The sequence below is a fragment of the Sander vitreus genome, chromosome 18 (genome assembly GCF_031162955.1).
Source record: "Sander vitreus isolate 19-12246 chromosome 18, sanVit1, whole genome shotgun sequence".
Taxonomy (NCBI): domain Eukaryota; kingdom Metazoa; phylum Chordata; class Actinopteri; order Perciformes; family Percidae; genus Sander; species Sander vitreus.
In genome coordinates, this window is record NC_135872.1 from 6,592,371 (window position 1) to 6,620,025 (window position 27,655).

General features: G+C 39.9%; 2 protein-coding genes and 1 long non-coding RNA gene across 3 annotated transcripts in view; 2 read left to right on the plus strand and 1 right to left on the minus strand.

Moving 5' to 3' along the window:
* Nucleotides 1-27,655, minus strand: part of LOC144533167 (exostosin-1-like) — a 251,624-nt gene that overhangs the window by 107,217 nt on the left and 116,752 nt on the right. The window lies entirely within an intron of this gene.
* LOC144533169 (pleurocidin-like peptide WF3) lies at nt 4,696-7,932 on the plus strand. The gene is made up of 4 exons (XM_078274368.1): nt 4,696-4,805; nt 4,945-5,045; nt 7,589-7,607; nt 7,703-7,932. Exons 2-4 carry the CDS (start codon nt 4,946-4,948, stop codon nt 7,779-7,781), a joined length of 198 nt encoding a protein of 65 aa, XP_078130494.1. The 5' UTR covers nt 4,696-4,805; nt 4,945; the 3' UTR covers nt 7,782-7,932.
* Nucleotides 18,407-26,782, plus strand: LOC144533168 (uncharacterized). Its single transcript, XR_013503405.1, has 4 exons — nt 18,407-18,509; nt 23,549-23,667; nt 26,307-26,346; nt 26,469-26,782. It is a non-coding gene; the product is annotated as an uncharacterized LOC144533168 (long non-coding RNA).

Sequence of the window (27,655 nt, forward strand, 5' to 3'; positions counted from 1 at the left end):
GTCTTCCCCCACCCCCTGACCCAACTCACCACCAGATGGTGATCGGTTGACAGCTCCGCCCCTCTCTTCACCCGAGTGTCCAAAACATATGGCCTCAGATCAGATGAAACGATTATAAAATCGATCATTGACCTTTGGCCTAGGGTGCTCTGGTACCAAGTACACTTATGAGCATCCCTGTGTTCGAACATGGTGTTCGTTATAGACAATCCATGACTAGCACAGAAGTCCAACAACAAACAACCACTCTGGTTTAGATCAGGGAGGCCGTTCCTCCCAATCACGCCTCTCCATGTGTCTCCATCATTACCCACGTGCGCGTTGAAGTCCCCCAGCAGAACTATGGAGTCCCCGACTGGAGCCCCATGCAGAACTCCACTCAAGGTCTCCAAGAAGGCCGAATACTCTGAACTCTTGTTTGGTGCATATGCACAAACAACAGTCAGAGTTTTCCCCCCCACAACCCGCAGGCGTAGGGAGGCGACCCTCTCGTCCACCGGGTTAAACTCCAACGTAGCGGCGCTCAGCCGGGGGCTTGTGAGTATCCCCACACCCGCCCGGCACCTCACACCCTGGGCAACTCCGGAGAAGAAAAGAGTCCAACCCCTATCCAGGAGTATGGTTCCAGAACCAAGACTGTACGTAGAGGTAAGCCCCACCAGATCTAACCGGTAGCGCTCCACCTCCCGCACAAGTTCCGGCTCCTTCCCCCACAGAGAGGTGACATTCCACGTCCCCAGAGCCAGCCTCTGCTGCCCGGGTCTGGTCCGTCGAGGCCCCTGACCTTCACTGCCACCCATGTGGCAGCGCACCTGACCCCAGCGGTTCCTCCCACAGGTAGTGGGCCCATGGGATGGAGGGATGTCCGCCACGTAGCTTTTTTCGGGCTGTGCCCGACCGGGCTCCGTGGCAAACCCGGCCACCAGACGCTCGCTGACGAGCCCTCCATCTGGGCCTGGCTCCAGACGGGGGCCCCGGGCTTCCTCCGGGCAGGGTCACTTCATCCCTTCCTCGATTTTTCATAGGATTTTTGAACCATTCTTTGTCTGGCCCCTCACCTGAGACCACTTTGCCTTGGGAGACCCTACCAGGAGCACAAAGCTCCAGACAACACAGCCCTCAGGTTCATAGGGACACACAAACCTCTCCACCACGATAAGGTGATGGTTCCCGGAGAAGAGAATAATATACTGTTTGTTTTATTTTCTCGTCTGTTTTATTTAGTCGGCAAGATGATCCATGGGTGAGGATACTTTTATAATAATTCACAACTACTCTTGTTGCATTAGTTGTTATATCTTAACAGAGGATTAGGGCCACATGTGAATAAATGTACTTGAGTTCTGAGTTTAAAGACAGAATTCTGACTTTTAGTGTAAGTCTAAAATTATTTTTTTTTTAAGTTTTTAAATAAAAAGTCAGAATTCTGACTTTTTTCTTTGTTCGTCTAGTTTGTCTGGAGTGTGTTTTGGTGTTCCTTGGTCATTGTTATGGCTCAAGACACTGAACCCAGAATTGCTTCTGCTGTGTGTGTGTGTGTGTGGGATAACTGTAGATTGCTGCCAAATGATTGTAATAACTCAACCTCCTCAGTCAGTCAACAAAGCACTGGTGCAAAACATGCATGAACAAATGTAGTACCAGAGTCAACCTTAAACAAAGTTAATTCAGACTTGATAATTCCAGGTGTTTTAACCTCATTTTCCCAATTGTTCCACCAAGCAAAATATGCTTTGTCTGTGTGGGCTATAGATTATTTGTGTAACTTTGTGTTCACTAGCAATAACAATAATATAATAGCAATTTACATTACAGTTTATTAAGTTTGCAAAGTCTCCTCATAGATGAAAGTTGACATTTGAGTCCAACCACTTTCTCTGAGATTAGAAACAAAAAACTGGACTCTATATATGAAGAACTGTCACATTTCCCCTATCATAACTGATCAGTACTTTGCAACTGTTGGGTACGAAAATTACCATCAGCTGTAGATCCCACAAATGCCAAATTTGCTCTCTTTGACAACAGTCTTGAATCAGTCTGCGGGCAGGTAAAAAGATTATATTTTATCTTCATTTTTAATTGATTTAATGCAAAGTCATAATGTGGATTCACATTTTAGATATATTATGACATGTTGCCTTGTTGGATAAAGTCATGAAGTGAATAAAGAGATATGTGAGAGCTAAGAAATTATATTAGAAGATAAGAACTGTGTTTATCTCGAAAAAAAAGAAAAAAAAACTGACGAAATATGCTCAATATACATAGTAAAATAAAAAATATACAATGTATAATTAACACAGAAAACGAAATATACAATGAGTGGAAGTAGAAAAATTATATACAAATGTAGAATATACGAAGGTACAGAAGAGTCCAAATTAAAGTGCAGGTTAGCAGTTTACTGCCATAATGTCATAAAATTGACTGAAGATGTGTTTTTGTTTTTCAGGATGAAGTGTGTTATGATCTTTCTTGGGTTGACGCTGGTCGACCTCATGGCCGAACCCAGGGAGTGGTTTTTTTAAACACATAAAATCTTAGTGGAGAGGGGCCGAGGCCGGATTCAGAGGTGCCAAGGCAGGATGGAGAGGTAAATCCCAAGTGTATACGTTCTCTCACTCTGAAACTTTTTTTTATATGAAAAGAAATGTTTTCTGCTCTTCGACATAAGAAGGTATTGACTCACTGACACAAACAACAATTGCATGAAAATATTTAGACAATGACTTAATTGGTAAATAAATTAGTGATTTGGAATAAATATGCATTGTAATGCAGCAAAATATTTCTTCCCTGTCTCATTTTAAAGGAAATAAATTAGTATGTAATGATGTGAATTGTGTTTTATGGCCTATAGTAATCAGTAATCAGATATCAACCCAATTAAACACGGAGGAATTCAAGAGGAAAAGTATAGAGGGAAATTTCACAGTTTAAGTTGTTTTTTCACTGTTGATTTGTTTAAAGAGCCCCTATTATACTCCTTTTTAGCATCATATTTGTTCTCTTGGGGTCTGCTGGAATTGGTTTACATGCTTTGATGTTAAAAAAACATTGTGTTTCTGATACTGCCCATTGTTGCAGTGCCTCTACCTGAAACCATCGATCTGAGCTCTTAGCCCACCTTCCTGAAAGCCCCAGTCTGCTCTGATTGGTCAGCTGGCCCACTCTGTTGTGATTGGTTAACCAAATTCAAACAAGTTGCTGGGCGGGCTGTGCTTGTTTAGGCAGTACCTATGGGCAGCACATATGGCTGGCTTTCTCAATCAGTGACATCAGAATGTGGGCGAGGCGTTTCAGGCGGTTGAGAAAAGGTGCTGTCTGTGGGAGAGAAATCTCCATTTGGAGTGAATATGTGTTTTATTGTACCTTATACATCTATTACGTACACAAAAAAACTATATAACACACTAAAAGATGAGAAAAATCCAAAAAGACATAATAGGGGCTCTTTTTTTCTGTTTTTTAGGTTCAATAAATGCAACATTTTTGCAAAAGTCCATAAGTAATAGTATTAAATAATGGTGATTTCAATTTTGACCAAAATAATTGTGAATCAATCAGAATCAGAATACTTTATTAATCCCCTCAGGGAAATTATTTAGTTGCAGATGCTCACAGTCACATTCAAGGTAAAATAAGAGTTAGAAAAGAGCAAGTCAATAAGTGTATACAGTAAATAAGTAACATATCTACAATAGACATATATAAAAAAGTATTTACAGACATAAATAAAAACGTTAAGTAGAAGTAAGTGAGATTAGGTTACAAGTCAGATTAGGTTAAAAAGATTGATTCAATGGATTGTACACATTCTATCGTAGTACAGTGTGCAGTATGAATACAAGTAGCAGCAGTGAATAAATGAATAACACTTTTGTTCATGTTGCAGGAATTATTGTACATAATTGTCCAAGAATATTGAGATGTGATGTGGAGATGCGTGCTGTGAGACCCGTTTTAACTCTAAGCGTGTGACACTCAGAGGGAGGAGTTATATAGTTTGATGGCCACAGGCATGAAAAACCTCCTGTGGAGCTCTGTGGTGCATCGTGGGTGTCTGAGTCTGTCGCTGAAGGTGCTCCTCAGACTGACCAGGGGTCTCATTTATAAAACTGTGCGTAGGATCCTTACTTCAAATGTACGTACGCCCAAAAACCCAAAATGGCGTACGCCAAAAAAAAGTCAGATTTATAAAACCGTGTGTACGCACACCTGTAAGCAGTGTTCCCTTTATAAATCAGAGATTACCTATAAGTGTGCGTACGTGGATCAGCCGAGCACAGTCAAAAAACAAACCTCAAAAAACAGTATGCTGGAACAGACAACAGCAGGGCTCTTTTCTCTTTTAATTACAATTGTTTCCATAATTAAGCAGCCCTAATCATAAGGTAGTTGACCTTTTGTAGCATTTTGATGCGTTACTTTATGGTGATAGGGAATAACAAAATACAGAAAGACGTACAACATGTAGATATGCATGAATACATATAGAAAATATTTTTAAACATATTTATAAAAATAAAAATATTAAACAGTCACGTTTATATACATTGTATCCAAACATGTTCTATAAAATCATATAATAAAATGATAATAGTGTAATAATAAAGTGATGAAAGGAGTGAGCTCAGGGTCTGTTTTAGCTTCCTTTATTGCAAAACAACAATGAGTAAGGGAATTTATCCCTCAGTATAAAAAGAGATGCATTAACACACAGAGACTGATGCTACATACCTGCTCCATAAGCCATCTTTGAGAACAGCTTTTTGACTTTCACACTTAGTCAGTGAAAAGAAGTAAGTATCTCATCTTCATTCATTTATGCTGAGAATTATATAATAATTGTATATACTACTGTATAATTTCACTTTTTGGTCAAATTCGTGACGCATGCAGTCTACACATTTGAGGATTTGTTTGATTCTTGTTTTTCAGGATGAAGTGCATCGCGCTCTTTCTTGTGTTGTCGCTGGTCGTCCTCATGGCTGAACCCGGAGAGTGTATTTGGGGGATGCTTTTTAGAGGAGCCATTCACGGTACTGTCATTGAATCAATTGGCCTTTTAATGATAATGATGATCAAGGAGTTTTTTTTCTGGTAACTAATGATATTCTTGACGTGACACAGTTGGAAATGCTCAGATGTAACTAATCATCATATCCATGAATGTACGTCAAACACATACATGAAGAAAATTGAAAAGAAAGATTCTTAGTCTGGTTTACTTAGGTTACTTTCACACCTATACCTCGTTTGGTCTGTTTTAAAACTAACCGTGAAGCATTTGATAGTCTGGTTGGTTTGGGCCGGTGTGAAAGCTCATCCGAACTCTGAACTCTGGTGCGGATCAAACAACTACACTCTGGTGCGCTTGAAAACGGGGGTCTCAGTTCTCTTCCAAGTGAACCAGAGTTTGGTTCACTTCAGGCAATCCATCCAACCCACTAACTAACATGACATGGTCACTAACTAACATGACAACACTTAAGCCTATTGAAGTACTCTTCAAGAGAGCAATTAAAATCTTGGATAAAAAAGCATTATCATTTCATCACTGTAGCATACTGGAAAAACACAAAATATTTAAGTATGCCTGTTTTGTATATAAGGCTATACATCATCGTGCCCCTCCCCCACTGAATGACTTCTTTTAAATAATTGAGAGTGGTGGTAGTACAAGGGCCTCCACCAAAGGGGACTGTGTAATACCTTTTAGGCGCACCACATTTGGACAAACTGTTTTGTCAGTTAAAGGGAAATAAATATTGGAATAGCCTACCCCCCACAATAAGGGACTGTCCCACATACATCAATTTTAAAACTCATTTACGGTGTTCATTTTAGGACATCCTAAGATCTCAGAGTCAGGTGTCAGACTCAAACGAGAAGGCATCAGGTCTCGGATGAAAAGGCATCAGGTCACAGGTGAATCGGCATCGGAGTAGCATAAAAGTCACTCAGTCTCACTCAGTCTCAGAAAAACCTCTGTCATCTTCAGACAAAACTGCATTAGGTCTCGGAAAAAACAGCCTCGGACCAAAAGTCGTCAGTCTCAGAAAAATCTCTGTCAAGTCTATGAAAGTGAAGTGTCTGATGAAAAGGCGTCATGTCTCAGAAAAAATGTCCCTCAGCTGAAACTGCTTCAAACCAAACGGCCTCAGCATCAGAAAAACCTCTCTCAGCCTCAGACAAAACTTTTACAGAAAAACCTCTCTCAGCCTCAGAAAAAAAGTTGTCAGAAAAACGCTGAGGCCGTTTTGTCTGAGGATGACAGAGGTTTTTCTGACGCCGAGGCCGTTTTGTCTGAGGATGAAGAGGTTTTCCTGACAACGAGGCTGTTTTGTCTGACAGAGGTTTTTCTGATGCCGAGGCCGTTTTGTCTGAGGATGACAGAGGTTTTTCTGAGACTGAGTGATATTTTTTTAGGCTACTCCGATGCGGATTTGCCTGTGACCTGATGCCTTTTCGTTTGAGTCTGAGATCTGAGGATGTCCTAAAATGAACACCATACTCATTTAAAATTCTGAGTTGCAGAAAGCTGCACTCACTTTTAACTGTCTCACACATTTCACTATGTGTGACAATCACATGTTCTGTTGTATTTTGTCTTGACTGTTGGTGTTAGTGTTTGTCTTGCCTCTCAAACTATGAGGGTGTTGCATGCTTGTTACTGTTTTTATGTTGTTCTTTTTATGTATCTGCCTAGGGACAGTAGATGAAAATTAGCTATGGTGCTAACTCTAGCATATTTACATTGTGTACTTGTACTGATGTCCATTAATATGCACTGTCCCTATTTAAATAAACAATTAAATAAATAAATAAATAAATACATACAGGAAGTGAACCAAAAAAAATGCATTAACTAGCCTGCAATTTCAACCTTGCACACAATTTATTTATTGACTTATATATGATTTAAGGGATGTTAACTTTCAGATCCATAAGCTGTTCTGAGCACACATCACTGGTCGTCTGTGTGACATCATCATCTCTCTCTCTTCTTCACTCGCTGTCTGTCAGCTGCTCACATTTTTCGCCTTATTGGAAAACATTAGAAACACTAAAGCAGAACCAGAAAACCTAAGACGTTATAAATTTGGTGTTCCAAATTCCATTATTTCTGAGACCGGAAGTGTCGGCGAGTTTCGGATATTCTGTCCAATAAACAAGCGACCGTCTCGATCCATGATGTGTGTTTGATAAAGTGCAGTGTGAAAGCAAATTGAACCAAATGAAAACTGCACCAATGTTGTTTTAGTAGGTTGGCTGCTTTTTGATCAATTTCAAAGGCTTTCTTTATAAAAACACATTTATATTCCCCAAAGAAAGGTATTGCAAAAAAAGTAGTATTCAGGTTATTCAGTATTTTAGTAGGCTTATTATTATCAAGAAATGGTACCAATATCAAGCCATGTGTAGAAGACACACTACGGTATGTAAGAGTATGCAGAATAACTTAATGGATGTTTAAATGGTCTTACAATGAATTATGATAAATTACTCATGGAAAAGTATTACAAAGAATATTGAGAATATTGACCTGTTTGTTTTATTTTCTCTTGTCTGTTTCATTAAGCTGGCCGAGCGATCCATGGGTAAGGATACATGTATAGTAATTCACAACTGCTCTTATTGCGTTAGTTGTTATATTCTTGAGCTGAACTCTGCCAATCTTCTCCCCACCCGCCAGTCTTATCAAGAGGAGACACGGCGAGACCGAGGAGCAAGCGCTGGAACGTGTGTTTGAGCGAGAGAGAGCTTTTGCCTGAGTCTAAGACGGTCCAACTGAATGAGCCACTCTGAAACTTTGTTTTGGATAAAAGAAATGCTTCTTGCTCTTTAACATAACAAAAAGATCTGCCTCAATGCCATTCATCATGTCATTTTGAATAAATATGCTATCTGCAATGCGAAAAAGTATTTTCACTCGTCTTATTTGAAGGAAACATCTGAATAAATTAGTATGGAAATTATGGTAACTGTCTGTCTGTGTTATACAAGACACATATGAGATTTTTTTCTTTACTTTGTGGCCTGTGTGTATAAGGTAGTGACACTAGCGTTTTGACACAATGAAAATTATTTTTAAAATACAGAAAAACATACAGTATATTGCAATATGTAGAAAAAATATTTACACGTATCCAAGTATTTTATATAAAATTATTTATTAGTCCTTTCTATTCCACACTTTAACCACAAAAAGTAATTGACACTTTATATACTTATATACTACATTCATCCTATCCGACCACAATAATTAAAAACTTTAGCATTTTATTCTAAACATTTCTCAAGGTAGAGCTTATAGTTTAGAAAAATATGTAATGGGACTATCATTCCCAGGCAATACATATTGCCGATTCTTACTCAGTCAGCATGCAATGCATGCGTTCAGAGCAGATCTAGGTAAAGTTTTCGTGGTAAACAGAAAGTACATAGGCGGTTTAGTCCTTTGACCATAATAACGTGGCCGTTTTATTTAGCATAGTGGGCACAGTTTTAAACACGCACGTAGTAAACGTTGTCAAACTGAACTAGTTAAGTTTAGGCAACAAAAATACTTTAGGTTTAGTAAAATATCAGGGATTGACTAAAGTTGAGACTAAAATTTGTTGTTTTATCAAATGTGTAGGCTTGTTTTTTGCCTTTTCCCTTTTGCCCAACAAAACACCGTGACAGTTACAGTGGGGCAAAAAAGTATTTAGTCAGCCACCAATTGTAATTTTCATCATAGGTACACGTCAACTATGAGAGACAAAATGAGAAAAAAAATCCAGAAAATCACATTGTAGGATTTTTAATGAATTTATTTGCAAATTATGGTGGAAAATAAGTATTTGGTCAATAACAAAAGTTTGTCTCAATACTTTGTTATATACCCTTTGTTGTCAATGACAGAGGTCAAACGTTTTCTGTAAGTCTTCACAAGGTTTTCATACACTGTTGCTGGTATTTTGGCCCATTCCTCCATGCAGATCTCCTCTAGAGCAGTGATGTTTTGGGGCTGTCGCTGGGCAACACAGACTTTCAACTCCCTCCAAAGATTTTCTATGGGGTTGAAGCCACTCCTTCGTTGCCCGGGCGGTGTGTTTGGGATCATTGTCATGAAGAAAGACCCAGCCACGTTTCATCTTCAATGCCCTTGCTGATGGAAGGAGGTTTTCACTCAAAATCTCACAATACATGGCCCCATTCATTCTTTCCTTTACACGGAACAGTCGTCCTGGTCCCTTTGCAGAAAAACAGCCCCAAAGCATGATGTTTCCACCCCCATGCTTCACAGTAGGTATGGTGTTCTTTGGATGCAACTCAGCATTCTTTCCACTCCAAACACGACGAGTTGAGTTTTTACCAAAAAGTTCTATTTTGGTTTCATCTGACCATATGACATTCTCCCAATCCTCTTCTGGATCATCCAAATGCTCTCTATCAAACTCCAGACGGGCCTGGACATGTACTGGCTTAAGCAGGGGGACACGTCTGGCACTGCAGGATTTGAGTCCCTGGCGGCGTAGTGTGTTACTGATAGTAGCCTTTGTTACTTTGGTCCCAGCTCTCTGCATGTCATTCACTAGGTCCCCCCGTGTGGTTCTGGGATTTTTGCTCACCGTTCTCATTTTGACACCACGGGGTGAGATCTTGCGTGGAGCCCCGGATCGAGGGAGATTATTAGTGGTCTTGTATGTCTTCCATTTTCTTATAATTTCTCCCACAGTTGATTTCTTCACACCAAGCTGCTTACCTATTGCAGATTCAGTCTTCCCAGCCTGGTGCAGGTCTACAATTTTGTTTCTGGTGTCCTTTGACAGCTCTTTGGTCTTGGCCATAGTGGAGTTTGGAGTGTGACTGTTGTAGGTTGTGGACAGGTGTCTTTTATACTGATAACAAGTTCAAACAGGTGCCATTAATACAGGTAACGAGTGGAGGACAGAGGAGCCTCTTAAAGAAGAAGTTACAGGTCTGTGAGAGTCAGAAATCTTGCTTGTTTGTAGGTGACCAAATACTTATTTTCCAGAGGAATTTGCAAATAAATTCATTAAAAATCCTACAATGTGATTTTCTGGATTTCCTTTTCTCATTTTGTCTCTCATAGTTGAAGTGTACCTATGATGAAAATTACAGGCCTCTCTCATCTTTTTAAGTGGGAGAACTTGCACAACTGGTGGCTGACTAAATACGTTTTTGCCCCATTGTAACTACCACTTCAATATATGTAGACAACAATGTCCAGACAATTTAAAAATGGTGGGACAATAAAGTGTCTTTTTTTCTTACTCACTCAGTACTTGCAGACACCATAACCATGAATATTGCATTAAGTTCTTGGTGGTAAACAGTGTTATTTAAGTGTACTCTAATGAGCTAATAAACACTTGGATTTGCCTAAACTTATGACTGAGAGTAATGATATGGTTCTGTGTGTAACCCACAAATATATTTCCAGCATGCATGCAAATCGCAGCAACAATTATGTAACATGGTTGACAAAAAGTATGACTTGTTGCACAAGCACTAACACATCTGCTGCATTCTCAAACATTTTCCAGTCCAGTAAGAGACTCCCTTGATCCTACCTCCAGACCTACTCTGAACTAGTCCTGAAGGGTACTTCTTATTAGAAGGGACTGGGGAATTGAAAGTTAGACTTTCAACCAATAGACCTATAAAAATACAAGAATATATAGTTATGAGAAATAAATGAGTCCTACCTTCAAATCGATCTTAATTCATTCAGTATAAAAGTGAGGCATATATGGTAATGTGTAAATGAATGTATTTTTTTTAAATTTAGTTTTGTTAGTTTTGATGTCTTCTGCACGTAATATGCCTGTTAATATGTAATATGTATATAACAGACAGAAATTAATAATAATACATTTAATAAGTTAAGAAAATATGAATAAAATAGAATGTAAAAAAGGTATGTGTAATAAGCAAATGCTTCAACCTACACCTTTTCAGTCAGGATAGATTATAAACGAGTTTAAAAAGACACTGCATGAATTAAGGTGACACTTTGTTTTTGTTTTACTATTTGTGTTATCTATGTGATGGTGTGTATCTATGTGATCCAAATAAATTAAATTAAACTAAACTAAATGACCTACTGTTATTTATTTTTTGTCAAACCAAAACTTACGCCATCATATGTCTCGTCAAATGAATGAGATTACAGAGTACATGAGAGTGCTCAAAGTGTACAGATGCATATGAACTTTAAAACTTAAATCAAGTAAATAAGGTATCAATTGGGAAGATAACTTCATGTTGTGTTAATACCACAGCATTTGTAGCGGACTGGTCACCATATTGCAACCTCAGTTACCTCCACTCTCAGGTTTGTAAATTTAATCTAACTTCCTAACGAGCAGTACGTTGAAACAGAGATATAAGCCCCATTTATCTGAGTTTTTCAAGAAGCGCATAACCTTTTTTCTTGAAACACTAAATTATCTTGAATCTAATCCCTCAGACTTTGCTTGAAAAACATAAAGAACTTGAAAGACCAGAAAGATAATATTAACTCTTAAAGATGTCTGTGGACTGGCTTCAATTTCTGGTCAAGATTAGATCTACTGCAGGTATTGTGACACGAATAAGAACACATGGACTCAACTCCAAATATAGCAAGATGTACAGCTGACCCACTCGGCTCAGAGATTCACATCATCTATAGATCTCACACTGCTCGCTCTGTTGTCTTTGCCTTTTGACTCTCACTCTTTATTAATCCAAAAGTAAGAACTGAATAGTTCATCCACCCTTACAGTAACGCACAAGGTAGACTTTGGAAGAGTCTGAACTTGTCAGCATTTAAAAAAAAACTGAATTGCAGGAAATTTAGCAACCTTTTTAGACTACAGAAAGTAATAACCTACACGATGTCCTGAGACATTATGTGAAAATAAATGAAGCGAAGACAAAGAAATGAAAACATTTACAAACAATTTGCAATTAATGCAAAATGCAAAGAAAACAATTAGGTAAGTAAAGTTCAGGACCCAAAAGCATATTGTAAAGACAAAACGGTCGTCCCGAGGCCCAACTTTTGCTCTCACAGAGGACAAAAAGTGCAACAGGCCTTGTGAAGGCAATTTGACAAAGGGACCTTCAACCATGATGGCTGAGGATTGTCAAGTCAAAATAAAATAGGTGACAAGACAGTGACTGCAATGTACACAAATAAATTAAAAAAAAATTATAAAAATAAAAAATAAAATAAATTTTTAAAGATAAAAATGATGAGGCAGAAAGGAAGTTCGCAGTAACAGCAAGTGCACAGTCTGGTCCATACACAGCTACAAACCACACATTGTACCAAGAGTACAACACCTTGCGTGTGTTTATTGAACATGCAAAGCCTGTGAGAAAGTCGGTCTAGCCCTTCCTGTTTTATATTTTGTTATGTTTTATGACAACAGTTAGGACCGACCGCCGTTAAGACCGTAATTCAGTAGCACTCTGGAATGATACATTCATTTTCTTTCTTAAAATTATTGGTATCATATACACGAAGAAGCATGATTAATAATCTTTTCCTTTTTTAATTGGATTTGTTTTTCTATTCTGACGAAACAATCATGCCACATACAACACAAGACCACAAACTCATCAGACATTACAATATAGACGTGGGTGGGGGGGTGGGGGCAGAACCATACTAGTAAATTAGTTTTTCAATTATTGCCATAAAAACGATCCAGGGTCCTTCAACTCCACGGTCAAATTCATAGAGGGCTGATGCAAATAATCTTTTTTTTTTTTTTTTTTTTTTTTTAAGAGTTCTATATTTAATATCTGAAAGCACTAAACTGCATGGATGATGATGACATGGACATGAAGGAAAAACTATCAATTTGTTTTCTTAATTCAGCCACAATCTTGGTTACAGGCCTCATAAATATATGAGCTGTGAGTTAATACAATGCACTATGAAGTCTCAATTCAGTGTTCAGTGTTTCAGTGTCAAACTAGTGTTTAAGTTTCATCGAAGTGACTTTTTATTTTTGTGTACACCAACATTTTATTGCAAAGTTTTTTTGGCAAGTGGTTATGGTTTACATGAATTTGGGTGAGTTATTCGATGATGTATGATTGAATTATTTTCAGTCAACTAGACCAGATAACTACAAAACAGTTGCATTTGCCTCAACAGTGAGACATACAGTAACTGATCTAACACGCATCCAAATGAAAAGGAGTGGCAGAAACATTTAATTGGCAAAACTTCTACAATCCAGCAAAAAGTACTTTTAAAGAGGCTACTGAAAGAAGTTACTGAAACTCACAAAAAGTGCAAGACAATTAAATAAATAAGGCTATTCTTTAAATAAAAAGTTATCAAGTTTAACCATTTTTTTTTCTTCAACATGCACATTGTTTGGCTGTCGATGCTCTGATGACACTTCCCAAGGCCAAAGTATGAGCATGGACACCTTCAGTTTGTTTTGGCAGGTGAGGAACCAAACCATTTTTAATGCATGTACAGAACAAAAGGACCAACTGAAACTACAGGCCTCATTCTTTAAAGTTTACTGGTGAGAACGCAACACAGATAAACTGCAGAATATATTGTTTATTTAAACTTTAAACTAAATAAATTGTATGTAACCAAATTAAACTTTTGGATCTGTGCTCTTTTACTGGCTTACCAAAATGAAATATACTGTAGGTGCGATTGAGCCCTTGCATAAAAGTTCCCACAGGTGTCTCTTGCTCAATTTTGGGTGTTGCTGTCAAGCTGTTCATCAGCATCAACGTGTTGATTGCTGATAAATGTTCTTGCACAATATGTGACTTGACTGATAAGATCTGCACACAATGATGAGAACGTTGACCATTTCCCTTGTTTTTTGAAATGCTTTAGTCATGCTGTTTTTTCACACCATTTTACTGACAAAAAAAGAAGCTACATTTCTTCCTTTTCTAGAAACATCCACGCACATGTAGTCAAAACACGTCTTCAAAGTTATGGGGCACGACATTGGTGACATTTAAGCCACTATAAGTACTACAGCTATTTAATGATATCTCACAAATATGTGTGATATTTATCAAAGAGTGATTTTATTTTGTCATTAGATGCTGTTTAATTTAACAATTTAACATAGATGTGCCATATTCTGTATGTACATGAATATTTTTGCAAGTCAACTTTTTTTTTTATTTCTTTTTTTTTTAAAGACTATTGCGTTTTTGAAAATCAATACAGTATTGCTAAATAAAATATCCATCCATCCATCCATCCATCTTCATCCGCTTATCCGGGGTCGGGTCGCAGGGGGAGCAGCTCCAGCAGGGGACCCCAAACTTCCCTTTCCCGGGCCACATTAACCAGCTCCGACTGGGGGATCCCGAGGCGTTCCCAGGCCAGGTTAGAGATATAATCCCTCCACCTAGTCCTGGGTCTCCCCCGAGGCCTCCTCCCAGCTGGACGTGCCTGGAACACCTCCCTAGGGAGGCGCCCAGGGGGCATCCTTACCAGATGCCCGAACCACCTCAACTGGCTCCTTTCGACGCAAAGGAGCAGCGGCTCTACTCCGAGCTCCTCACGGATAACTGAGCTTCTCACCCTATCTCTAAGGGAGACGCCAGCTACCCTCTTGAGGAAACCCATTTCGGCCGCTTGTACCCTGGATCTTGTTCTTTCGGTCATGACCCAGCCTTCATGACCATAGGTGAGGGTAGGAACAAAAACTGACCGGTAGATTGAGAGCTTTGCCTTCTGGCTCAGCTCTCTTTTCGTCTAACGGTGCGATAAATTGAATGTAATACCGCACCTGCTGTGCCGATTCTCCGACCAATCTCCCGCTCCATTGTCCCCTCACTCACGAACAAGACCCCAAGGTACTTGAACTCCTTCACTTGGGGTAAGGACTCATTCCCTACCTGGAGAAGGGACTCCATCGGTTTCCTGCTGAGAACCATGGCCTCCGATTTAGAGGTGCTGATCCTCATCCCAGCCGCTTCACACTCGGCTGCGAACCGATCCAGTGAGTGCTGAAGGTCACAGGCCGATGATGCCATCAGGACCACATCATCTGCAAAAAAGCAGCGATGAGATCCCCCAGCCCACCGAACTGCAACCCCTCTCCACCCCGACTACGCCTCGATATCCTGTCCATAAATACTACAAACAGGATTGGTGACAAAGCGCAGCCCTGGCGGAGGCCAACTCTCACCTGAAACGAGTCCGACTTACTGCCGAGAACCCGGACACAGCTCTCGCTTTGGTCGTACAGAGATTGGATGGCCCTGAGAAGGGACCCCCTCACCCCGTACTCCCGCAGCACCTCCCACAGTATCTCCCGGGGCACCCGGTCATACGCCTTCTCCAGATCCACAAAACACATGTAGACTGGTTGGGCATACTCCCAGGCTCCCTCAGGATCCTTGCGAGAGTAAAGATCTGGTCCGTTGTTCCACGACCAGGGACGGAATCCGCATTGTTCCTCTTCAACCTGAGATTCGACTATCGACCCGAACCCTCCTTTCCAGCACCTTGGAGTAGACTTTACCGGGAGGCTGAGAAGTGTGATACCCCTGTAATTGGCACACACCCTCTGGTCCCCCCCTTTTTAGAAAGGGAACCACCACCCCGGTCTGCCACTCCTTAGGCACCGTCCCAGACTTCCACGCAATGTTGAAGAGGCGTGTCAACCAAGACAACCCCTCCACACCCAGAGCTTTAAGCATTTCTGGGACGGATCTCATCAATTCCTGGGGGCTTTGCCACTGTGGAGTTGTTTAACTACCTCAGCAACCTCCACCAGGGAAATTGATGCCAATCCCCCTCATCCTCCAGCTCTGCCTCTACCATAGAGGGCGTATTAGTCGGATTTAGGAGTTCCTCAAAGTGCTCCTTCCACCGCCCTATTACCTCCTCAGTTGAGGTCAACAGCGTCCCATCCTTACTGTACACAGCTTGGATGGTTCCCCGCTTCCCCCTCCTGAGGTGGCGAACGGTTTTTCCAGAAGTACCTTGGTGCCGACCGAAAGTCCTTCTCCATGTCTTCTCCGAACTTCTCCCACACACGCTGCTGTGCCTCTTTCACGGCAGAGGCTGCAGCCCCTCGGGCCCTTCGGTACCTTGCAACTGCCTCCGGAGTCGTCTGGGATAACATATCCCGGAAAGACTCCTTCTTCAGTCGGACGGCTTCCCTGACCACCGGTGTCCACCACGGTGTTCGTGGGTTACCGCCCCTTGAGGCACCTAAGACCCTAAGACCACAGCTCCTCACCGCAGCTTCAGCAATGGAAACTTTGAACATTGTCCACTCGGGTTCAATGCCCCCAGCCTCCACAGGGATGCACAAAAAGCTCCGCCGGAGGTGTGAGTTGAAAGTCTGTCGGACAGGGGCCTCTTCCAGACGTTCCCAATTTACCCGCACTACCCGTTTGGGCTTACCAGGTCTGTCCAGAGTCTTCCCCCACCCCTGACCCAACTCACCACCAGATGGTGATCGGTTGACAGCTCCGCCCCTCTCTTCACCCGAGTGTCCAAAACATATGGCCTCAGATCAGATGAAACGATTATAAAATCGATCATTGACCTTTGGCCTAGGGTGCTCTGGTACCAAGTACACTTATGAGCATCCCTATGTTCGAACATGGTGTTCGTTATAGACAATCCATGACTAGCACAGAAGTCCAACAACAAACAACCACTCTGGTTTAGATCAGGGAGGCCGTTCCTCCCAATCACGCCTCTCCATGTGTCTCCATCATTACCCACGTGCGCGTTGAAGTCCCCCCAGCAGAACTATGGAGTCCCCGACTGGAGCCCCATGCAGGACTCCACTCAAGGTCTCCAAGAAGGCCGAATACTCTGAACTCTTGTTTGGTGCATATGCACAAACAACAGTCAGAGTTTTCCCCCCCACAACCCGCAGGCGTAGGGAGGCGACCCTCTCGTCCACCGGGTTAAACTCCAACGTAGCGGCGCTCAGCTGGGGGGGCTTGTGAGTATCCCCACACCCGCCCGGCGCCTCACACCCTGGGCAACTCCGGAGAAGAAAAGAGTCCAACCCCTATCCAGGAGTATGGTTCCAGAACCAAGACTGTGCGTAGAGGTAAGCCCCACCAGATCTAACCGGTAGCGCTCCACCTCCCGCACAAGTTCCGGCTCCTTCCCCCACAGAGAGGTGACATTCCACGTCCCCCAGAGCCAGCCTCTGCTGCCCGGGTCTGGTCCGTCGAGGCCCCTGACCTTCACTGCCACCCATGTGGCAGCGCACCCGACCCCAGCGGTTCCTCCCACAGGTGGTGGGCCCATGGGATGGAGGGATGTCTGCCACGTAGCTTTTTCGGGCTGTGCCCGACCGGGCTCCGTGGCAAACCCGGCCACCAGACGCTCGCTGACGAGCCCTCCATCTGGGCCTGGCTCCAGACGGGGGCCCCGGGCTTCCTCCGGGCAGGGTCACTTCATCCCTTCCTCGATTTTTCATAGGATTTTTGAACCATTCTTTGTCTGGCCCCTCACCTGAGACCACTTTGCCTTGGGAGACCCTACCAGGAGCACCAAGCTCCAGACAACACAGCCCTCAGGTTCATAGGGACACACAAACCTCTCCACCACGATAAGGTGATGGTTCCTGGAGAAGTAAATAAAATATCGCGATACTCAAATGTATTGATTTTTTCTTACACCCCTAATATTAGATAGAGCAGAGTGTCTGCTATGAATTGATCCCTCGACAAACACGACCCTATGTGCACTTTTTACTTTTTGTAACGGTAGAACAGTTGTAAAAAATCCTAAAATGTATTCATTTTCACAAGATGAAAAAAACTGAATCTACAGTTATCATTTCTCACAGCTTGATAAACTTGGAAGTGACATTGGAAGTTGAGATCAACACCTTGCCATCTGTGCCCAGAACTTAATTGAAAATGCAAAAAGAAACATATTTTCACTGAATATTGCACAAACAGTGAGGAGTAAACCTCTATATATGGGCGCCTGTTCTACCAATTGAGCTACCCAGGCAAAATGATTACTTAAAGGGCACAGAGATTCACATCAATATTAGGCCTCGAAACTGCTTATTTGTGCACTTAAGGATTCCATGTGTGTTTACCTTATTTTCTAGTTTTTTTTCACCAAGCAAAATGTGCTGAATAAATTAGCTTGGTCTGTGCGGGCTATGGATTATTTCTTTTACTGAGTGTGCACTCTAACAATAATATAATTGCATTTTACATTACATTTTGTTCAGTTTGCAAAGTCTCCTCATAGATGGAAGTTGAATCTTGGGTCTAAATGCTTTTTCACTGCTTGAAGAAGTAATCAGATTAGAAACAAAAATTAGACCAACAGCATGAAAAAAGGGCAAAAAATGACGCAGCACTGATAAGTGCCATACTGACGTCTTCCCCACCCACAACTGATCGGTATTTCACTGTTGGATACAAAAATGACCATCAGCTGTAGATCCCACATTTGTCAACTTCGCTCTCTTTGACATCAGTCTTTTGAATCGGTCTGTGGGCAGGTAAAAAACCTAATATTTCCTCTTCATTTTACATGATTTAATCCAAAATCCTGATGCGGATTCACAATTTAGAACTATTAGGACATGTATCCTAGAAGATAAGAACTGTTTTTATCTAAAAAAAAAAAAAAACTTTGATGAAAACTTTGTACGAAATATGCATAGTGTACATGAGTTTTTGCTTTTCAGGATGAAGTGTGTTATAATCTTTCTTGTGTTGACGCTGGTCGAACACACCGGATTGGACTGACACCAATACTGACCCTATTACATAGCTCTGGTATTAGCAATAACATAACAGATCCACAGTGTTGGGAAGGATACTTTCAAAACGTATTCCGTTACAAAATACAGAATACATGCCCAAAAATGTAATTTGTAACTTATTCCGTTACATTACTCAATCTGAGTAACATATGCTGAATACTTGGATTACTTCCACATTGAATTGCATTTTATGCAAGTGTAGGAATGTGGCCATCACATACAGCTTACGAAACAGGTCTATTCTGGTGTGACTGTGTACCTGAACAAGCAGATAGATTTGTAGTATTTGTAGTCCCGAGCTTAACCGCAGTCTAAGCTACCACGAGCTAATTTTAGCTAACGTTAGCTAGAATGTCAAACGGGGCTAGTCAGTCCTTCAACGCCTCTGGGGATAGTAAATCAGCACGTAGGACAATGTAAAGTCGCACGTCAACTATAAAATAGCAAGGTGACCAGTAAAACTACAGCAGACGACTACCCTTGGCTAAGTACTTAAATTACTTTGCTGATATCTTGTACTTTACTTTAGTAAATCCATTTAATGCAACTTATAAACTTCTGTTCCACTAAATCTCAGAGGCAAATATTGCACTTTTTACTCCACTACATTTGTTTGACAGCTTTAGTTACTTTTCAGATGAACATGTATTAAAACCATGTATCTCCAAATTTTGTGATTTACAATGTTTTTGATGAAGTGAAGAATGAAGTGTTCCTTTATGTGTTGAGTAAATATTATTTTATCAGAATACAGCATAGAAAATCTGCTTAGAAATATAGGAAATAGTGGATAGAATAAAACAACATAATGTAATTCTGCTAAATAAAACATTGCATTCATTATACGTTTTACTATTTTGTATATCTGAATACAATACACATTTTCACCTACTATAAAGTCCAATAATGGACAAAACTATACACCTACATTCCGCCCACTCACAAGCATTTAAATGTTGAAATGTACAGAGTTGGACAGACTATTTGATAAGCTACACCAATAATGATTCTACAAAAAGTCATCACTGAGAGCTATATTCTTAAGGGCAATTAAGGAAAGCTTTTTATGCTGAAGGGTCTTAGTGTCATATGTTTTCCCTGAGTTCATGTAAAAACAAATAATTGGAAAAGCTGAACATTTGCAGGAGGTCTCCTTACTACTTCAAACACCAAAAAATAGGACTGATTCCAGACAAGCTCTGTGAGCAGTGGCAGCCATTGTAGAATTCCCCTTTTTGAACCTGAAGTCTGGCTGGGTTCTTTTGAAACAATAATATATGCAGAGTGGAATTTGCAAATCGTTGGTGTGATGTTTTATGGTATACTCTTAATTGGAGCCCTGGTCATCAAAAGTGGGACGTGGAAACTTTGATGAAAGAAGACTATAAAGTGAGATATCAATTAATGCAAAGGGTTGGCTCATACATTCTTTTGTTAAATGAGCATTTCATGTAAGGTTTTTACATTTTTGCCATTTTAAACATTAAATGTCCAAGAGCTCTTTGCCAGGAAAGATCCACAATGGCGCTTGAAAAGTACTGGCCTTCTTTGATCAAATAGATATAAAGACAAACTGAGCTACAGTTAAGACAAACACTACAAAATCTCCAATAGAAGTTTATTTTCTTTTTGATTGAAAAGTGCCTATAAATAAAAAATATGCAGGAAAAATAATTCACAGCAATGAGCAGTACAGATGAACTGAAAAGTAGTACTTTTTAAACTATGTGGATGCTCTAAAATGGCACACGTTTAAATGAAAAAGGCCAGATAGAACTCAGTAACAACCATTTCCCTATTTCTCTTGTCTGACCTTCTCACGCTTCCATTCCTCTAAGTGGCAAGAGAAGCTGTTAACACTTATACAACAAGGACTTTGCGTTGTCATTGTCAGACTATAACACATAACACTTTTTTGTCGAGCTTCACAGGCTTACATTGATGAATACATGTTTCTTTGCCTTTTGACAGGTCGTCATTGTAAAAAACTGTCCGTGCACTGTCAGTGTTCTCTTTTCAAAGTGGGAAGTTACCGTTAGTGTTTGTCATTGTGTGAGAAAATGGACGTGTGGTCTAAGAGCGTGTCAAAAACTATTAATTGCATGTTGGGTGATACAGAAATAATAAAATATCACAATATTTTTGACCAAATACATCAATGACGATATTGTTGTGTTGACTATTGGTGCTTTCACAAAATATTTACACAATGAGAGTTTTGATAAATAATCACCAGGAATCTGGATACAATGACTAAATGGGTAAAGGCAAATAAACTTAGCACAAAAAGTAAGGAAATTTGTGTTTGGTAGATTATTTCTCTGTGGTAAAAATGCTTTTTGGCAATAAATCTTATACTGTCGGAAAGCCTGTTTAGTTCCCTTTCAAATGGTGCCCCATTTGTAAGGAACATGCATTTGTGGGATGAGCAGCAGGGCTGAGTATGTGGGTTGCGCCCATGAAAAATTTGCCAATATCAATTATAGGCGTGATATTCAAATATCACGCCTTTTTTGTGGTCCAAGTCCAAGGTTACCGCACAGAACGTGACGTCGGTGAAAACCCTCTATATAGAGCTCAACAGTCCCGCCCACAGCAGGTTCCGGAAGTAAAAATACAATGCAATTTCTCCATTGACAAATTGGAGTATAAGCCATAAAATCGTAACCGTCGATGGTAGACTTTTCTGATTCTGAACAGAATAAGAGAGACTAAGAGTTCTAATGTAATGTCAAAGACATCTATGTATTGTATTGCAGAGATATTTACTGAAGTTAGCATGCTAACAAGCTAACCCCGGTCCATCTTGTGTGGTTATTCTACTTTTTATCTCAAGAGGCGATACTCCGATAGTATAGCTTATGCCTCCTCCCCTCTAGTTTCAGCTGAGATGTGTATGATGCAACAAGTGTGTGTGTGGGCCTTGTGTGCCTCAGCAGCAAAGTGAGCAGCAGGTCCACAATAAGCCACTTTATATTATATTACTTTAAGTTACAGTGGCCAGTATTGTGCCAATATGCCTCCTCGCTGTCCTCAACTTCATGCAGGCCTAATTGAGGCTACTTTTAAAATCACTGAACATCAATAGGCCTATCCACAAGTCAACAAAACATGCTTAACGTGTAATCGGCCCCAAAGCTACCGCAGACAACACCCGACGGCTGAAATCTGCACAGTGTGTCTGGGCCTTAAGTGTACATTTGAAGGAGATGCACATCGTCTCTAACAAAATCAGCACAATGGACAGCTCTCTGATGAATGAACGACAATGCTCTTTGTTCACGTTCTTGTAATTATCATTTGTGTCAGTTTAAGGCAGCAAGAGCCTCCAGAAAGTGTTTGACATATCCTGTTTTGTTTGCTATTGTTGTCAAATTATTAATGACACCTAATAATGACGCCTACTATTCAGTCCAATAACTGCCAAACCTATACATCTATACACTCCTGCCTCTCAGGGAGCATTAAAATGTTAAATGCACAGAGCTGAACATGCTATTTGATAAGCTATACCAATAATGACTCTACAAAAGTCGTCACTACCTGACAGCTATCTTCTTAAGAGCAATTAAGGCAAGTGGTGGCTTGTCATGCTGAAGCGTCATAATGTCATATGTTTTCCCTGAGTTCATGTTAATGAAAAGTAAATAGCTCAACTTCTGTCAGGGAGTCTCCTCACTACTTAGAAAAAATAAAAATAAAACTGATTTGAGACAAGCTCTGTGGGCAGTGGCAGCCATTGTAGAATTCCCCTTTTTGAACCTGAAGTCTGGCTGGGTTCTTTTAAACAATAGCATGTGTAGAGTGGAATTTGCAAATCGATGCCTGATGTGATGTTTTATGGTACACACTTTTTAATTGGAGCCCTTGTCATCAAAAGTGGGACGTGGAAACTTTGATGAAAGAACACTAAAAAAGCGAGATATCAATGAATGCAATGGGTTAGCTTATACTTTTGTTAAATCAGCATTTTATGTTGCTGTTTTAAACAAAAAGCTCTTTGCCAGAAAAGATCCACAATAGTGCTTGAAGAGTACCGGCCTGCTTTGGATAAATAGATACCTGTAGTAGTAGAGGCAAACACTGCTAAACCTCTAACAAACGATTTGTTTGGCCACTCTTTGATTGACAAGTGACCTCTATAAATAAAAAATATGCAGGAAAAAAAAACACAGCAATGAGCAGAAAAGATTAACAGAAAAGTATCCCTTAAACTAAGTGGATGCCCTAAAATGGCACAAGTTTAAATGAAAAAGAACCATTTCCCTAATTCTCTTGTCTGACCTTCTCACCCTTAGTTCCTCTAAGTGGCAAGAGAAGCTGTTAACACTGATACAAGGACTTTGCATTGTCATTGCCAAGTTACGTGCACCGCTGCATGTTGAAATGAGAATTACATGTACAGCTCAAATTGTACGTGCACTTCAGTGCATAATGTACGTGTTATTTCAACCGTGGGATGTTTCCCAACCGATGGAAATAGATTAAAATCAGTTTTTGCTTGAAAAAAAAAATGAGATTGAAAAATCTTATCGTCCTACAGAACTCGACATTGCCAAATGCAATGACTACTAAAATGTTGCAAAATAAATGTATGTAAATACTGTGACTTAGAGTTCATCCCTGTCTTTATAAAGACACAAGTACTTTACAACTGTTAGGCACAGAGATCTCATCGCACTCTTTACTAGTCTTTTGGCACAGACTATCAACCAAGTAAAAGTTGCTTTCTTCTTACTTTATTTAATACAAAATCGTTTTTTGTTTTTCAGGATGAAGTGTGTTATGATCTTTCTTGTGTTGACGCTGGTCGTCCTCATGGCCGAACCCGGGGAGTGTTTCTTTGGCCGTCTGAAAGCCATGTGGAGAGGCGCCAATCAAGCAAGGAAAGGTAAAGTCACACAAACTCCTTTCACACTGATGGCTCAGTCATGGTAATACCTAGGTACACTGTGTGTTTGAACCCCTTCTCGATCTACTCATCTTCGCGACCCAGGTCGCCAGGTGGGTTTGAACAGGGTCAATTTCAATGTGAATTGCGCACGACCTGGGTCTCTAACAGCCGGGGCGGGACAAATTATGTGATTGGTTTGAAATTACAGTGGGGCAGTCATCACAGGTCGCTGCACACTTTGAAAAAAACACATGACTTTGTCTCAATGTGCTTTCCGCTGGGTTTTCACTAGCGATTGACCGATACTGCTTTTTCAAGACTGATACCGATTATTAGTAGTTAATGAAACCGATTAACTGATATTTGGAACCAATATGCATTTACAGTAACAATGAAAATCTTAAAATCAAAGTTAAAATATTGAAATGTTACAAAGTCCAACACAAAACTTTGTTTAAATGCTTTAAGCAATTATTTAATAAATTTGAAACTTTCAACATAATACCCAGTAAAAGACAGTCAGATAGTGTTGTGGGGGGGACATTAAGTCAGACTCAGTGGTGAGTAAAACCGAAGCAGAGGGACAGACACAGAGCTGTAGCGGAGCCAAAGTAGCACTTTTTTTGATTAATTTACTTTATCGCTAATCGGGCAAATAAAACGCTGATACAGATAATCTGCAAACTACCAAAAAACGGCCCGATAATCAGCCAGGGTCAATAATCGGTCTATCCCTATCACCATAGACTGTATCTATATCACCCAGGTGATCTGTGGATTGTCATGACCAGGAACATACCCATGTAGACCCATGTTGGTTTGAATTTTCAAGCTCAGACAACCCTAGCCCAACCCTGGTAGATGGTGTGAAAGAGGTAACAGTGTGTTAACTCACAGTAAAGTCAGTAGATTTATGATATATGCTGACATAAAAAAGAACTAGAATAAAAAACAATCAATATATCCACAGAATGTATGTATTCTTATATAAATGTAATACTGCAATCAACCCTAAAATGTTCAGTTTAAGTTAGGTCCCCAATGTCTTGGACATTATTTTTCCCAGTATGCATTGTTTTGATAATTCTGTAGGTGTTATAGCATTGTTGGTTATTTGCAGGTGAAATATGTCAACACATCTAGGTTAAACATGGCTAAAACAAATGTTAATGTTTTCTGTGTTTGGACATGTTCTACATACTGATGAAATGTTGCACAAATACTATTGTTTTCTGTAAAGTATATAGGATTTTACCACTACAAAATGCTGGTCACTGTTATACCTGTAAGCCGCAGGTTTTATAGTATAAGATGGGTGGCATTCAGGAGGGATTCTTGTTGTCACCATTTGATTCAGAATTGATTTTCCATCAAATGGAACAGGACAGAAAAGTAAATTGTGAATTGACTCAGAATCAGAGAAAATAAGAATCGTGATTATTTTGGGAATCAACTTGTTTCTGTCACCCCTAGAGATTTTGTATTGTCTTTATTTCAGGGTGACGGTCAGAATTTGATATAGATATGGTCAGATACCATTTTTTGCTTCCCGATACCGATTCCGATACCTGAACTTGCGTATCGGCCGATACCGAGTACCGATCCGATACCAGTGTGTCATATATTTTATTATGTTTTAAGAACTGTATACTACTATCCCTGTATGGATGTGATATTATTTCTATCTTTGTTGTCGGTCTGGCTCAGGTTAAACTCTTTGTGAAACATGAATGCCACAGAACGTTCTTTTATTCTGCAGTTTGACCGTCAGTTATAGCGAAAAAAGAACATAAATAAACTACTTTAACGTAGATTTTCTTTAAGGCTTTATTACGTGGTATCGGATCGGTGCATTAACTCCAGTTAATGCACCGTATCAGAGCCGATACCGATACCACTACTGGTATCGGAACATCTCTAATTTGATATACGCAAAAAGAACAAAGCACCAGACTAAAAACAAGATAGAGAGAGTTTGATGATGTGATAAAACTCTAAAATTTGCTTGGCTGTCTTGTACTGAAACAGTGAAGTTAAAAATCACTGTGATGGGTTTGTTACAGTTTTTTTAATGAATTTTGAGTGTTGTTTTTGGTGAATAAACCGAGTCAATTATTGGCCAATGTCCTGTATGCATTTGTCATGTGCAAAGAGCAGCTGTGTGCTGAACAATCTTACAAGGACTTTGTGTGAATTGAGAATTTGGTGGGTGTTTTTTTTTTTTTTTTTTTTTTTTTTTTTTTATTATTATTAATGTACTAAATATTAAGGGAAGCTTGCTAGATAGAGTCACTGTTTGCTGGCATGATATTGTTTTGATGTAATGTCTTTTTCATTTTGGAAATAATCAGTACAATAATGACCCACAAGAGCAACATAATGTGTTGGGGGGCATTTCAGCCTTTAATTGATAGGACAGCTAGATGTGAAAGGGGAGAGAAAGGGGGAAGACATGCAGGAAATTGTCACAGGTCGGACTCAAACCCTGGGCCATCTGCGTCGAGGCATACACCTCTATATGTGCGCCTGCTCTAACAACTGAGATCACCCGGCCACATGTACAGATTATTTTAAACATTAAATTGGGTTTAGTACTAAGATAATAAGATCATATTTCCATTTCTTTGTCTGTTTAGAGCACAGACGCCTGCGTGACATGGAGAAGATGAATAGAAGGTAAGGACTTCTAACTAGTAATGCTGTTACAAGACAAGACTCTAACCCTAACAGATACAGCTACAAATCTGCGCCAAATAACCTTTTACCATTAAAACATCTTAATTTCTTCTTCTAACTAGGTATGGACCTAACCCACTGAATGGCGGATTCAACCCCAACGAACAGGAGGAAAGTAAACCTTATCGACGCTGAACTGATACAAAAACACAGTTTTTGAGCTTTATAGTTTCGGGGGGAAATGCATTGCCCTTTAGATTCTATAGCTTTGTTCTTCGCAATACAGGCAACAAATGGATAAGCAAACTGGTAATCTGAGATGATATCTGGTTGATGAAGCAAAGATATATTTGGTTTTGAAACATGTGTAATGGCTCGCTATGGCATAGTGTCTGTACTAATAAAACTGCAAAGAAAAGTCAAACAAACGGAAAAAGTCAGTTCCTGTGGTTTAATATATATTGCAATTTTCAATGATGATAAAGAATTATATTTTTTTCATAGGAAAATGTTGGCAGATCTGTCAAATGATCTAGGTAGCATTTGTGTCTCTTTTAAGCAGCATGAACCTCCAGTAAGTGTGTTTAACACAAAAAAAGACATTTTCCCATATTTTCTTTTGTTATAGTATTACTTAATTCAGTAATGACAGCTATTACAAAGTCAAGTTCAAATTGCAGAGGCTAGGCCCTATTCTTTTGCCAAAACTATACATATATTCACTATAACTACAACTGTTATTTGAATGTTAAAATGTACACAATTGGGCATTCTATTTGATAAGCTATACCAATAATTACTCTACAAAAAGCCATCACTACATTTTGTCTTCACAAAACAAAAACAAATACACAATGGGAGAAGACCCCTTACCTCTACACTTTCATTCTCCGTTCAAGTAGAAAGTAGAAATAGATAGTATATCATTATTTCCATTGCAAACTAACTTCAATCAATTCACTTAGAAATCATGAAAAAAAAGACACTCCCTATAGCTCTAAACTTGACTTTTATATTTTTCCACATTATCAGAGTAATTCAGTGAGTAGCTGTCTGAACATCCATGGGCACATCACAAACAGGAACCGCTAATAGCTAATTCGGAAGACTTTGAATGGTGCCAATTTGCCAAACGAACAGTGTGTAGTTAAGTTTATGGTAGTCTGTACAGTCATGCCACATTTCCAGCCACAGGGCCATTAAAAACCAAAATAATGAGCTGAAAGATGCTAAAATGTTCCATAGAGTGATGCTGGCATTTCTTTGTCTTTCACCAAATCAGTAAAACGCTCATATAGGTGGTTTTTGG